The sequence below is a fragment of the Jaculus jaculus genome, chromosome 9 (assembly GCF_020740685.1).
Source record: "Jaculus jaculus isolate mJacJac1 chromosome 9, mJacJac1.mat.Y.cur, whole genome shotgun sequence".
Lineage (NCBI taxonomy): Eukaryota > Metazoa > Chordata > Mammalia > Rodentia > Dipodidae > Jaculus > Jaculus jaculus.
Genome location: NC_059110.1, coordinates 110,037,752 through 110,052,033, shown reverse-complemented (window position 1 = coordinate 110,052,033; position 14,282 = coordinate 110,037,752). Strand labels below are relative to the sequence as shown.

Below are 14,282 nucleotides of genomic sequence, written 5' to 3'. Positions count from 1 at the left end.
TCATATCCCCTCCCATTCTCAATCAGTCTCTTTTATTTTGATGTCTCGATCTTTTCCTCCTATTGTGATGGTCTTGTGTAGGTAGTGTCAGAGATTTCCTTCCTTCCTTCCTTCCTTCCTTCCTTCCTTCCTTCCTTCCTTCCTTCCTTCCTTCCTTCCTTCCTTTTTTTTAGGTAGGGTTTCACTCTAGCTCAGGCTGACCTGGAATTCTCTATGTAGTCTCAGGGTAGCCTTGAACTCATGGTGATCCTCCTACCTCTGTCTCCCAAGTGCTGGGATTAAAGGTGTGCACCACCATGCCTGTCCCAGAGACTGCCTTTTTTTTTTTTTAATGCAAAAGAGAGAAAGGGAGAGAGAATTGGTGTGCCAGGGTCTCCAGCCATTGTAATAGAACTCCAGATGCGTGTGCCACCTTGTACTCATGTGCAATCTTATGAGATTGTGTCACCTTGTATGTATGGCTCCTGTGTGATCTGAAGAGTTGAACATGGGTCCTTAGACTTCGCAGGCAAGCACTTTAACCACTAAGCCATCTGTCTAGCCCTTCATCTAATTAAATAAAAAAAATTTTTTTTTGGCCGTGTGTGGTGGCGCACCCCTTTAATTGGAGCACTTGGGAGGCAGAGGTAGGAGGATCACCATGAGTTCGAGGCCACCCTGAGACTACATAGTGAATTCCAGGTCAGCCAGAGCTAGAGTGAGACCCTACCTTGAAAAACCAAAATAAATAAATAATGTTTTTTTTTAATTCAGTTATTTGAGAGAGAGAGAGAATGAATGAGAATGAGTACCTCAAGGCCTCTTGCCACTGCAAACAAATCTCAGATGCATGCACCACCTTGTACTTCTGGCTTTATATGGATACTGGGGCATTGAACCTGGGGTATTAGGCTTTGTAGGCAAGTATCTTAACTGATGAGCATCTCTCTAGCCCCATCTTCTACTTTAAAAACAATTATTTTCAAGCAGAGAGTGAGCATGAGCGAGCAAATGGGTACACCAGGGCCTCCAGTTGCTGCCAGTGAAGTCCAGGTGTATGTGCCATTTTGTGCATCTGGCTTCATGTGGCTACTGGGGAATAATAGAACCTGTATCCTTAGGCTTTACAGGCAAGTGCCTTAACTGCTGAGCCATCTCTCCAGCCCCTGAATTATTCTTTTTTTTTTTTTGTAACTGTTTATTATTCTTTATTCCTTTATATGGTAAAAATAAAAGATGGGTTTTGTGTTTCTCCCTTAAATATTTCCCAGATGGGAAAAAGTGAATCCAAAGGAGGAGACTTACTTCCTTTTATACTGTCAGAGCCTAATGATAAAAGCTACAGTTCCATTTGTAATTTGTGATATGTTGTGGTCAGGTTCGCATTGCTGGTAGAAATTATCCAACCTTGTGGGAAAAAACAGGTTTACTTTGGCTTACAGGCTTGAGGGAGAAGCTCCATGATGGCAGGGAGAACAACATGAGCAGAAGATGGACATCACCCCATGGCCAACATAAGGTGGACCATAGCTACAGGAGAGTGTGCCAAACACTGGCATGGGGAAACTGGCTGTAACACACATAAGCCCACTCCCAAAAATACACCGCCTCCAGGTGGCTTTCATTTCCAGTTGCCATCAGCTGGGAACCTAGCATTCAGCACACCTAAGTTTATGGGGAACACCTAATCAAACCACCATATTCTACTCCTGGTCCCCATGTAATCTGATCCATACATGATGTAAAATGCAATATATTCACCCAACTTTGAAAGTCCCCATAGTTTTTATCAATTCCAGTGATGTTCATACATCCCATAATCCAAGATCTTCTAACTGAGCCATAATACCAAAATATCCCCCCAAAAACCATAATGGCACAGAATAAAGATTTACACTGCAAAAGATGGCATTGGGCAAAGCAAAGAAACATTCAGCCAATACAAGCTTTAAAATAACCAGGCCAAATAAACTCATGGAGATCCACCTGCCTCTGTCTACCAAGTGCTGGGATTAAAGACGTGTGCCACCACACCCGGCTTGGTATTTTAATTCTGCCCCTCCAGCTAGGCTACTCACAGTCCTGGAAAACTTCATCTAGGGTCTGCAGCTCTCCTTAGCAGCCATCTCATGGGCCTGGCATCTCCACTGGGTTCCACTGCAACCCAGGATCCAACCTCATGGCTCCATTGGGCCTCTATGCAAGCATCAGAAACCTGCTTCACACTACCCATGGTTATTTCCAAAACGCAAGACCATGTTGCAAACTCAGTGACCTTCTCTTTCCTGCATTTCTTATACTCCACAATACCAGGTAGGGTGCCAATTTGTTAATCTGTTGGGGGGGTGGGTATAAAGCAGATTTTGAAGAACAGGACGCTTCTAGAGCACTAAGTCCCCTTCAAAAGAGTCTGCAGTTTTCCTGTTTCCCAGTGCAGGTCAGCTGGCACAATCTCAATGGTTATAATCTCTCAATTGCAGCTGAATGAGCAGCAGTTCACCTAAAGATTTCATTTTTTTCTGTGCCATATCCCTCTGCTCACACCAGTTCATTTCTACACAAAGCAACCCTGTACAACTTCTCAGGACACGGGCATAACAGCAAGCTTCTCACACAAACTGCTCCTAGCCCAGTCCAAGCAAAGCTCTTTCTCACCCTCATAAGCCAACCCTCATAGTCCATAGTACTTACTGCATTCAGGTCTTTTAAACTCTGACCAGAATAGTCCATCAAGCTGTACTTAACAGCACTGCAAGACATCTCTAAGGTCACGGTTTCAAATCCACCCACATTCCTCATGAAAATCGGCTCCAAAAGGCCAAAGCCACATATTCAGGTGTCTAGCAGCAATCCCACTCCTTGGTACCACTTTACTGTTGCAGTCAGGTTCACATTGCTAGTAGAAATCACCTGACCAAGAGCAGCTTGTGGGCAAAAAGATGTTTACTTTGGCTTACAGGCTTGAGGGGGAAGCTCCATGATGTCAGGGAAAACGACAACATGAGCAGAAGGTGGACATCAGGCCCTGGCCAACATAAGGTGGACCATAGCAATAGGAGAGTATACTCAATTTTTTAAAAATATTTTTTTATTGACAACTTCCATAATTGTAAAAGGTATCTCATGGTAATTCTCTCCCCCCCCCTTCCCCTTTGAAACTTCACACTCTATCATATCTCCTTCCCCCTCAATCAGTCTCTCTCTCTCTTTTTGGTTTTTATTTTTTATTTTATTTTTCAAATTTTAATTAACAACTTCCATGATTATAAAAAATATCCCATGGTAATACCCTCTATCCCCCCCACTTTCCCCTTTGTAAAACTCCATTCTCCATCATATCCCCTCCCCATCTCAATCAGCCTTTTATTTTGATGTCGTGATCTTTTCCTCCTCTTATGATGGTCATGTGCAGGTAGTGTCAGTCACTGTGAGGTCATGGATATCCAGGCCATTTTGTGTCTGGAGGGAGCACGTTGTAAGGAGTCCTACCCTTCATTTGGCTCTTACATTCTTTCCGCCACCTCTTCCAAATTAGACCCTGAGCCTTGGAAGGTATGATAGAGATATTACAGTACTGAGCACTCCAGTCACTTCCTTCCAGCACCATGATACCTTCTGAGTCTTCCCAAGGTCATTGCCATCTGAAAAGAGAAGATTCTCTACCAAAAAAGAGAGTAGCATTAATACAAGGGTATGAACATTAAGAAAAGTGCTTACTGGGCAGTTTGATAAGCATAGTATGTACATTTAGCCAGACAACAGCAGACGTTACACCCCTAGGGCTCATGACTACCCCTGTTTTAAGTTTTTAGTATCAGGGATGTATTCCCTCCCATTGAGTGGGCCTCCAGTCCAATTAGAGGGCTGTTGGTTTCCACCATGACAGATGTGCCACTATTGTACCTGTTGGCTCATTTGGCCTGGCTGGCCAAATATAAGGCTTGCAGTGTCCACTGTTGAGTATCTTCACTGGTGATTTCTCTTTCTCACATTCTGCATGCAGAATGACTTCTTCCAGTTTTCTGTCAGCTGGTCTACATGGAGGAGGTTATCAGCTCAGGTCCAGCAGGATTTCTCAGTGGCCTTGCAGCCCAAGTATGTGGAGTCTTCAGCAATAGGGTCTTACCATCTATTCCTGGTGGGAAACCAAGGGCCTTGGCAATGGCCTATAATGTTTTGGGGGCATCAGAGACCTCCCTGGCCAACAACTCACTGGAAGATATCCCATCCCTGGCACTGAAAATTTTCTAGCAACAATCTATGGCTTCTGAGTGTTCCATTGTCCAAAAAAGTAGGATTCCATATGGTTTATTTATATCCTCTTAGATTTTGATTAGCCCTCCGTCCACCTTTCCTTTATTCAATCTCTTCCCCTGACCTCACTTGGGCCTTTTCACCCCCATTAATCTATTCTTCTACACACACACACACACACACACACACACACACACACGCACACGCATACAATACCATCCTATTAAGTACCCCCTCCCTTCCTTTCTCTTCCCTTAATATTTATTGTCTAGTTTAATGGCTTTTGCTACTGAGTTTTCTTCCTACTCACACGGAAGTCCAATCATCTGTAGTTAGGATCCACATATGAGAGAAAACACTTTCTGGACCTGGGTTACCTCACTTAGTATAATCCTTTCCAGGTCCATCCATTTTCCTGCATATGTCTGGCATATGTGGGATCTGGAGAGTCAAACATGGATCCTTAGATTTTGCAGGCAAGCACCTTAACCACTGAGCCATCTCTCCTTCTCTCAAAAATATTTTTATTTATTTATTTACAAGCAGAGTAAGAGAATGAGAGAGACCAAGCACGTGCAAGTTCCAGGGCCTCTTGACACTGTAAGTGAGCTCCAGATGTATGCACCATTTTGTGCATCTGGCATATGTGGGTACTAGGGAGTCAAACCTGAGTCGTTAGGCTTTGTAAGCATGCACCTTAAACCACTGAGCCATCTCAGCCTCCTGTACTCTTTTCTTAATGTGTCAATGAACATCTTAGAATAGCAGTAAATTAAGTAATTTCTTTTTATACCTGGCTGATAGGTAGTAGGTAAATAGTGACATAATTTAACTCACACATGAGTTTTTACTAGCCAAAAGGCTGAGAAGTGATCACACATGTGTTTTTATCCTGTTTATATGTGAAATATATAAATGTCAAAGCATTTTATGCCTAGGGAGATAGTTCAGTGTTTCTCTTGTAAGGATAAGGACCTGAGTTAAATCCCTAGAACCTATGTGAAAATGGGGGGGGGTGGTGTTTGGTGAGCACCTGTCATTCTAGCATTGGAGAAGCAGAGATAGGAGGACCTTTTGGTCTCATTAGTTAGCCCTTTTAGCTAAATTTGTGAGCTCCAGGTCAATGAGAAACTGTGTCTCAAAGAGAGGGGGAGTAGTCAGGTGTGGTGGATACTCTTTTTTAAAATAAATATTTTTAAATATTTATTTATTTATTTGATAGAGAAAGAGTAGAGAGAGAGAATAGATGCGCGAGGGCCTCCAGCCACTGCAAACGAACTCCAGATGCGTGCGCCCCCTTGTGTATCTATTTAACGTAGGTCCTGGGGAATCAAACCTTGGTCCTTTGGCTTTGCAGGCAGACGCCTTAACTGCTAAACCATTCTTCCAGCCCTGGCACACTCTTTTAATTTGATCACTTGAGAAGCAGAGGTAGGAAGATCTCTGTGAGTTTGAGGCCACCCTGAGACTTCATAAGTGAATTTCAGGTCAGCCTGGGCTAGAGTAAGACCCTACCTAGAAAAACCAGAAGAGAGAGGCTGGAGAGATAGCTTAGTGCTTTAGCGCTTGCCTTTGAAGCCTAACGACCCCGGTTTGAGGCTTGATTCCCCAGGACCCACGTTAGCCAGTTGCACAAGGGGATGCACACATCTGGAGTTCACCTGCAGTGGCTGGAGGCCCTGGCGTGCCTATTCTCTCTCTCTTGCTTTCAAATAAATAAAAACAAACAAAAAAATTTAAAAATTAAAAAAAAAAAGAAAAACTAAAAGAGACATAGAAAGTTGGACTCCAAAGTTGAGGAGGGACACCCATAGTTGTCCTCTAGCCTCTGGAGACATGCATTCACACACACTTACCCTTCACACCCATGTAGACCCACATATACATGTATGCATGTAGCATGCATACATGCAAAAAACAAAACATTTTATCAGAATTGAGTATGATTTTTTTTTTTTTTTTTTTTTGGTTTTTCGAGGTAGGGTCTCACTCTGGTCCAGGCTGACCTGGAATTAACTCTGTCATCTCAGGGTGGCCTTGAACTCATGGCAATTCTCCTACCTCTGCTTCCCGCGTGCTGGGATTAAAGGCGTGTACTACCATGCCTTGAGTATGATTTCTATCCCTGTATGGATTGCTGTCTATCTTGGACAGAGCTTCATGATATATCTTTAACACTGATTCTTGGCAGTTTACTAAATCTTTCAAAGTTCATGGTCCACAAGTAACATGGCAACATATAGAGAAATACTGCAAGTAAAAGCCGGGCATGGTGGCATATGCCTTTAATCCCAGCATTTGAGAGGCAGAGGTAGGAGGATTCTAATGAATTCAAGGACACCCTGAGACTACTGAGTGAATTTCAGGTCAGCATGGGCTAGAGTGAGACCCAACCTGAAAACAACAGCAACAAAAAAGGTGGGCTGGAGAAGATGGCTTAGTAGTTAAGGCATTTGCCTGCAAAGTCAAAGGATCCAGGTTCTGTTCCCCAATACCCATGTAAGCCAGATGCACAAGGGGTCACATGTGTCTGGAGTTCATTTGCAATGTTTAGAAGCCCTGGTGCACCCATTCTCTGTCTGTCTGCCTCTCTCTGTTTCTCTCATAAATAAAGAAATAAAATATAGTTTTAAAAATTACAGTCACACAAGATTAAAATGAATCATGGTAGTTTGAGGTCAGTTTAGACTATACAGCAAGACTGCATCTGTTAACATAGAATTTAAATGAATTAATAGAAAAGAGCTGGGTGTGGTGGCGCATGCCTTTAATCCCAGCACTCGGGAGGCAGAGGTAGGAGGATTGCCATAAGTTCGAGGCCACCCTGAGACTCCATAGGGAATAAAAGTTCAGCCTGGGCTAGAGTGAGACCCTACCTCGAAAAACCAAAAAAATAAAATAAAAAAAGAAAGTTATACCAGGTGTGATAGCACACATCTTTAATCCCAGCATTCGGGAGGATCACTATGAGTTCGAGGATAGCCTAAGTGAATTTCATGGGTTAGAGCAAGACCTTACCTCAAAAAACCAAAAATAAAATAAAAGGAAGGAAGGAAAAAGAAAAGAAAGCTATTTCACATTTGCAATAGACCTGTTTCCTTACATCACCAAAGGTTTGTGAAATTATAAAGAATGTGTATTTTGTTGTTGTTGTTAGTTGTTGTTATCCCCCTACCTCTGCCTCCTGTGTGCTGGGATTAAAGGTGTACAACACCATAATCCACCTAGAATCTGTAACTTTTTTAAAGGTGCATACTTGTTAGGTCCTATTTCCTAAAGTAGGTTAATTTGTAATGTAGTCTTACTAATTGGCACTTGATGTATTAAGAATATCTTAGTGGAAGCCAGGCGTGGTGGCACACGCCTTTAATCCCAGCACTTGGAAGGCAGAGGTAGGAGGAGCCCTGTGAGTTTGAGGCCACCCTGAGAATATAGAGTGAATTCCAGGTCAGCCTGGGATACAGTGAGAAAAAGAGTATCTTAATGGAGCTTAGGCAGGAAGATTGCCACAAGTTTGAAGTCAGTCTAGGCTATATAGTTAGTATCAGGGCTAAATATTTCATTGTAGTATTTATTATTATTATTATTATTATTATTATTATTATTATTTTAAGTATGGAGTCACTATTCTAGACTGACCTGGAATTCACTATGTAGTGTCAGGGTGGCCTCGAACTCACAGTGATCCTCTTGTCTGCCCCCGGAGTGCTGGGATTAAAGTCATGCGCCACTGTGCCTGGCTTTAGTAGAACTTTTGTTCTTGAAAATGTTAATTTATTTTATCATTAATATTTTATTTATTTATTTATTATGAAGTAGAGAGGGGGAAACAGAGGCAGATAGAGAAAGGGTGCGTCAGGGCTTCTAGACATTGCAAACAAACTCTAGATGCATGTACCACCTTGTGCATCTGGTTTATGTGGGTATTGTCGAATTGAACCTGGGTCCTTAGACTTCACAGGGAAGTACCTTAAGTGCTAAGCTGTATCTCCAGCTCCACTTTATTTTATTTTTAATTAAGTTTAGTTGCCACCACACCCAGCTATTTGTTTATTTGAGATAGAGAATGGGTATGCTAGGGCCTCCTCCTGCTGCCATCTAACTCCCAGCCGGATGTACATACCCCTTCTGGCTTTATGTGGGTGCTGTAGAATTGAATCCTGGCCATCAGACTTTGCAAGAAAGTGCCTCTTAATTGCTGAGCCATCACTCCAGCCCAAAATTGTTTACTTCTGTAGTTTAGATTTGGTCTTAAGAGTCTGGTCAATTTGTGAAGTAATTTTTTTCTCCCTTTGCAGAAATACATGCTACAGGATTTAACTATCAGAATGAAGATGAGAAAGTCACCTTGTCTTTTCCTAGTACTCTCCAAACAGGTAAGAGACATGGCTGTTGTAAAATCTCATATTTTACTTCTTCCAAAGAAACTTACTGTGTACTATTTCTTCATGTACTAGTGATCTCAGATTGAATATTAAGAGTGTTTTTCCCACGTACGAAGAATTCTAGGTTATGGAAAAAAGATTCCAATTCCTATCACTCTGTGTTCTCCTCAAGCAAACGAACAACAGAAACAAAAACTAAGGGATCATTCATTATAGGATAAAGTGCATTGTCTTTCATGTGTGAATGTGATTGTGTATATGTGTGTATGTGCCCTTTGCCACTCCTATGCCAGGGTGCACTTGCCTGCAGTGGCCAGAGTGGAAAGTTGGGTGTCTTATTCCATTGCTCTTTAGTCTGTTTTTTTTTTTTTTTTAACTGAGATGGTCTCATTTTAGCCCAGGCTGATCTAGAATTCTCTGTGTAGTCTCAACCTGACCTTGAACTCATGGTGATCCTCTTACCTATGCCAGCTGAGTGCTGGGATTAAAGGTGTGCGTCACCATGCCTGGCCCTTTTGCCCATTCTTGTTTGAACCAGAGTTTCTTATTGAGCTTGCCATTCCCAAGCTTTGGCCATTCCTAGGTCTGCCCTACAGGACTACAGTTACAGATGCACATGGCCATATCTATATGTTTAATGTAGGCTCTCAAGTCTCAAGATTCGAACTCTCAGTCTCAGCCCTTCATACTTTTTGTTTTGTTTTGTTTTGTTTTTTGTTTTTTTTGAGGTAGGGTCTCACTCTAGCCCAGGCTGACCTGGAATTCACTATGTAGTCTCAGGTGGCCTTGTACTCATGGTGATCCTCCTAACCTCTGCCTCCCGAGTGCTGAGATTAAAGGCGTGCGTCACCACACCCGGCTCCCTTCATGCTTTTATAGGAAGTACACTTAACCTTTAAGACATCTCTCCAACCTGTAGTCTTTTTCAATTTCATATATATATGTGTGTGTATATATATATATATATCACTGAGCTATATAGCTCCACCCCAGTTTCAGTTTTTTTTTTTTTTAAACTATAATTTATTGGGGCTGGAATGATGGGTTAGCGGTTAAGGCACTTACTTACCTGCTAAACCTAAGGACTCAGGCTCAGTTCTCAGGGCTCATGTAAGTTGGATGCACAAGGTGGCACATGTATCTGGAGTTCGTTTGCAGAGGTTGGATGCCCAGGAGTGCCCATCACTCCTCCCTCTTTTTGTCTCTCAACTAAATAAATAAATATAAATATAAATATAAATATAAATATAAATATAAATATAAATATAAATATAAGAGGGGGAAAAAATAAGAGAGAGAGAAGCTGGGCGTGGTGGTGCACACCTTTAATCTCAGCACTCGGGAGGCAGAGGTTAGGAGGATCACCATGATTCAAGGCCACGCTGAGAGTACATAGTGAATTCCAGGTCATCCTGGGCTAGAGTGAGACCCTACCTTAAAAAACCAAAATAAGTAAATAAATAATAAAATAAAATAAAAAAAACTGATGATGGGGCAATCAGGTCACCAGAAGTACTTGGGGGCTGGGTTACAGGAAGCAAGAAGTAGTGGCTTAGTCCTGCCCTTCCTTAAAAAAAAAATGAATGAAAGAAAGAAAAAAATATATATATGTATATATGAAGGTGGGTAGAATAAAACTCTACCTCAAAAAAAAGTGTGAGAGAGAGAAAGAAAAGGGGTGGGAATGAACCCAGACACGTGAGTCACTTTGTGCATCTAGTTTTATGTGGATACTAGGGAATAAAACTCAAGACAACCCAGGCTGGCAGTCTTTGCAAGGCAGTGGCTTTAATTGCTGAGCCATTTCCCCACCTTCCAGTTTCAGTTTTTTGGAAACATTTAGGCTGGAGAGATGGTTCAGTGGTTAATGTGCTTCCCTCCAAGCCTAATGACCTAAGTTCAGTTCCCCAGTACCCACATAAACCAGATGCACAGAGGGGCACATGTGTCTGGCGTGCGTTTGTAGTGGCTGGAGCCCCTGGTGTGCTCATCCCCCCCCCTGCTTGCAAAGAAGTAAATAATTTTTAAAATTTATTTTATTTTATTTTTCAAGGTAGGATCTCACTCTTCTAGCCCAGGCTGACTTGGAATTCACTGTGTAGTCTCAGGGTGGCCTCAAACTCACAGCAATCTTTCTACCTCCCTTGCCACCCAAATGCTGGGATTAAAGGTGTGTGCCATCACGCCCAGCAGTAAATAATTTCTGTAAAAAAAGACTTAAAAAAATAAAACATCTCCTCCCAGGCAGGGTCTCACTCTAGCTCAGGCCAACCTGGAATTCATTATGTAGTCTCAGGCTGGCCTTGAACTCACAGCTATTCTACCTATTCCTCTAAAGTGCTGGGATTAAAGATGTGTGCCACCACACCAGGCAGTCTTAACTCTTATACTGATTGAATCTACCTCTCTGAGGAGAGTGCTCCACACATGATTTTGAGGTACAGCCAGAAATTAGAGTAGATACTGTACTAGTGATGGTACGAAAGTTAAGATTAAATGCTATGTTAATATTATTTCACATAAAAACTCAACAAAAAGGGCTGGGCATGGTGGCACATGCCTTTAATCCCAGTACTTGGGAGGCAGAGGTAGGAGGATCGCCGAGAGTTCAAGGCCACCTTCACTACATAGTGAATTCCAGGTCAGCCTGAGCTGGAGTGAGAATAAGAAGACCTTTTTAGCTTAATATAGTGGAAGAAATTAATTGCAAATCAACTGATAAAGCATGAAGAACTTGATGACTAAAAGAAAGCAGATAATTCATAAAGAATAAAATGTAAATAACAAGTATTTCTTAAACTTTTTATTTTTATTATTTTTCATTTTGAGAGAGAGAGAGACAGAGCAAGCAGAGATAGTGTGCCGCCTCAGGCACTGAAATTGAATCCAGACTCTTGCGCCACCTAGTGGGCATGTGCAACTTTGTGCTTCTTGCCTCACCTTTGTTCATGTGGCTAATGTAGAATCTGGAGAATTGAACATGGGTCCTTAGGCTTTGCAGGCAAGCACCTTAATCGCTAAGCCGTCTCTCTAGCCCACAAATAACAACTATTGAGCATATGAAAAGATATTCAGCTTCCTAATAATGATAGCTATCAAAACAACAGTTACTACTAAACCAAGTTTTGCTTGTCATGTAAGCTGAAGGTAAAAGACTTCCTGTGTTTTAGTAATCCTGGTAGAAGTATGAATTCATATAATTATTTTGAAAATAAAAAGCTGTCAGTATATGCCAAGAGCTTAAATGTATTTAAGTATTCATGACTTTTAAAATTTGTTTATATTTATTTATTAGAGAGAGGGAAGGAGAGAGAGAGATGGGTGCTCCAGGGCCTCTAGCCACTCAAATTCCAGACACATGCACCACCTTGTGCATCTGGCTTATGTAGGTACTGGGGAATTGGTTTTTCTGAGATTGGGTCTGGAACCTTCCTGGTTAAAGCCCTTGCCCACTAAGCCATCTCTCCAGCCTACCTCAGCTCTTAAATTGACCTTTAGCTGGGTTGATGGCACACCCTTATAATCCTAGTACTTGGAGGTATATGCAGGAGGATTAAGGAATTAAAAGCCAACCTAGGTTACAAGAAAACTTGTCTTACTCCCCATGTCCCAGAAAGATGTTCAGGTTATATCTTAGTATTTATACAATGGTAATTTTTATTTTTTTCAAGGTAGGGTCTCACTCTAGGTCAGGCTGACTGGAAATTCACTCTGTAGTCTCAGGTTGGCCTCGAATTCACAGCTATCTCCTTGCCTCAGCCTCCTGAGTGCTGGGATTAAAGGCATACAACACCACTCCCAGTTTACAATGGTAATTTTTATTCTTTTTGTTTGTTTGTTTGTTTTGCTTTTTGAGACAGGGTCTCACTCTAGCTCAGGTTGACCTTGAATTCACTATAGAGTCTCAGGGCAGCCTCAAACTCATGGCAGTCCTCCTACCTCTGCCTCCTAAGTGCTGGGATTAAAAGCGGGTGCCACCATGCTCGGCGGTAATTTTTATTCTTATATCTTTGTCTGGTTTCAATTTTTTTTTCAAAAATTAATTTTATTTACTTGCAAGGAGAGAGAGAGGGAGAGAATGAGAATGGGCATGTCAGGGCCTCTAGCTTCTGCAAATGAACTCCAGATCCATGCACCACTTTTTGCATCTGGCTTTACGTGTGTATTTGGGAATTGCAGGGTAGCCCCTTAATTGCTGAGGCATCCAGCTTTCTAGATATACTTTTTTTTTGGTTTTTGGTGTTTGATTTTTGGTTTTTGGATTTTCAAGGTAGGGTCTCGCTGTAGCTCAGGCTGACTTGAATTCAATGTCTAATCCCAGGGGCTCCTCGATCTCACAGTGATCCTCCTACCTCTGCCTCCCAAGTGCTGGGATTAAAGGTGTGCACCACCATGCCCGGCACTTATGTACTCTTTTTTTTTTTTTTTTTTTTGAGTTAGGGTCTCACTGTAGCCTAGGCTGACCTGGGATTCACTATGTAGTCTCAGGGTGGCCTCGAACTCAGCAATCCTCCTACCTCTGCCTCCCAAATGCTGGGATTAAAGGTGTGCACCACCATGCCCAGTGGTTTTTTTGTTTGTTTGTTTGTTTCATTTTTCTAGGTAGGGTTTCACTCTAGTCCAGGCTGACCTGGAATTCACTCTGTAGACTCAGGGTGGCCTCGAACTCACAGTGATCCTTCTACCTCTGCCTCCCAAGCAGTGGAATTAAAGACGTGCACCACTACACCTGGCACTTACATACTTTTTAATAACAAATTATGGCACATGTTATATTTTCAGTATTTAATATATAGTATTGTCAGTATTTATATCAATATATTTAATATGTATTATCAGTATTTAATATATTATATGTACATGTATTATCTTTTCCCTGGTACTGAAGATTGAACTCATGGTTTTTCAAATGCTAGGGAATTCCTCTACCACAGAACTAAATCCCCAATTTTTTTCTTATTTCATTTTTAAAAATTTTATTTTTAATTCTTTTTTTTATTAGCAACTTCCATAATTGTAAACAATATCCCATGGTAATTCCAGAATCTGTGTTGCCTATTCAGGCCTTGACCATCAGTCCTGCTTAGCCTCCTAAGTAGCTGAGGTTACTCACTGGTGCCACCCCACCCCATGAGCTACATTATTCTTGATAAGTTCATCACAAGCTGCTTAAATGTCAGCCATTTCAAATAATAGTAGGTACAAGTAAGGGAAAGTTATAAGTGATATAATGTAACTCAACATAGTTTTTCTTTTAATCATTATTTATGGGGCCGGGTGGGGTAGGGGAGAGAATGGGCACACCAGGGACTCTAGCAACCACAAACGAACTCCAGATGCATGTGCTACCATGTACATCTGGTTTACATGGGCTCTGAGGAATTGAACCTGGGTCCTAAGACTTCTCAGGCAAACTGCTTAACTGCTAAGCTGTCTCTCCAGCCCTCAACATAGTTTTATTCAGTTAACATTTTTAGCTAATATAACAAAACAAATTTTTAGCTAATGTAATTATATATAAATGTTACAAAATTCTATAGGTATATTGAGTTACTCAATATTTATGTCAAATGTCTATTGGAAAATCATTGCCCCCTACATTTTACCAAAGTTCTCAGCATCAGTCTACCAGTCATTTTTGCTTTACGATCAAATTTCTTACAC

At 41.6% G+C, this 14,282-nt stretch overlaps 1 protein-coding gene across 1 annotated transcript in view; it reads left to right on the top strand.

Annotated features, from left to right (window-relative positions):
- The window catches only part of Npepps (aminopeptidase puromycin sensitive), a 116,264-nt gene that overhangs the window by 36,728 nt on the left and 65,254 nt on the right, over window positions 1-14,282 (top strand). Inside the window, exon 3 of the mRNA XM_004655500.2 lies at window positions 8,532-8,609. Within this exon, the coding sequence (XP_004655557.1) occupies window positions 8,532-8,609 (78 nt within the window). The remainder of the gene's footprint in view (window positions 1-8,531; window positions 8,610-14,282) is intronic.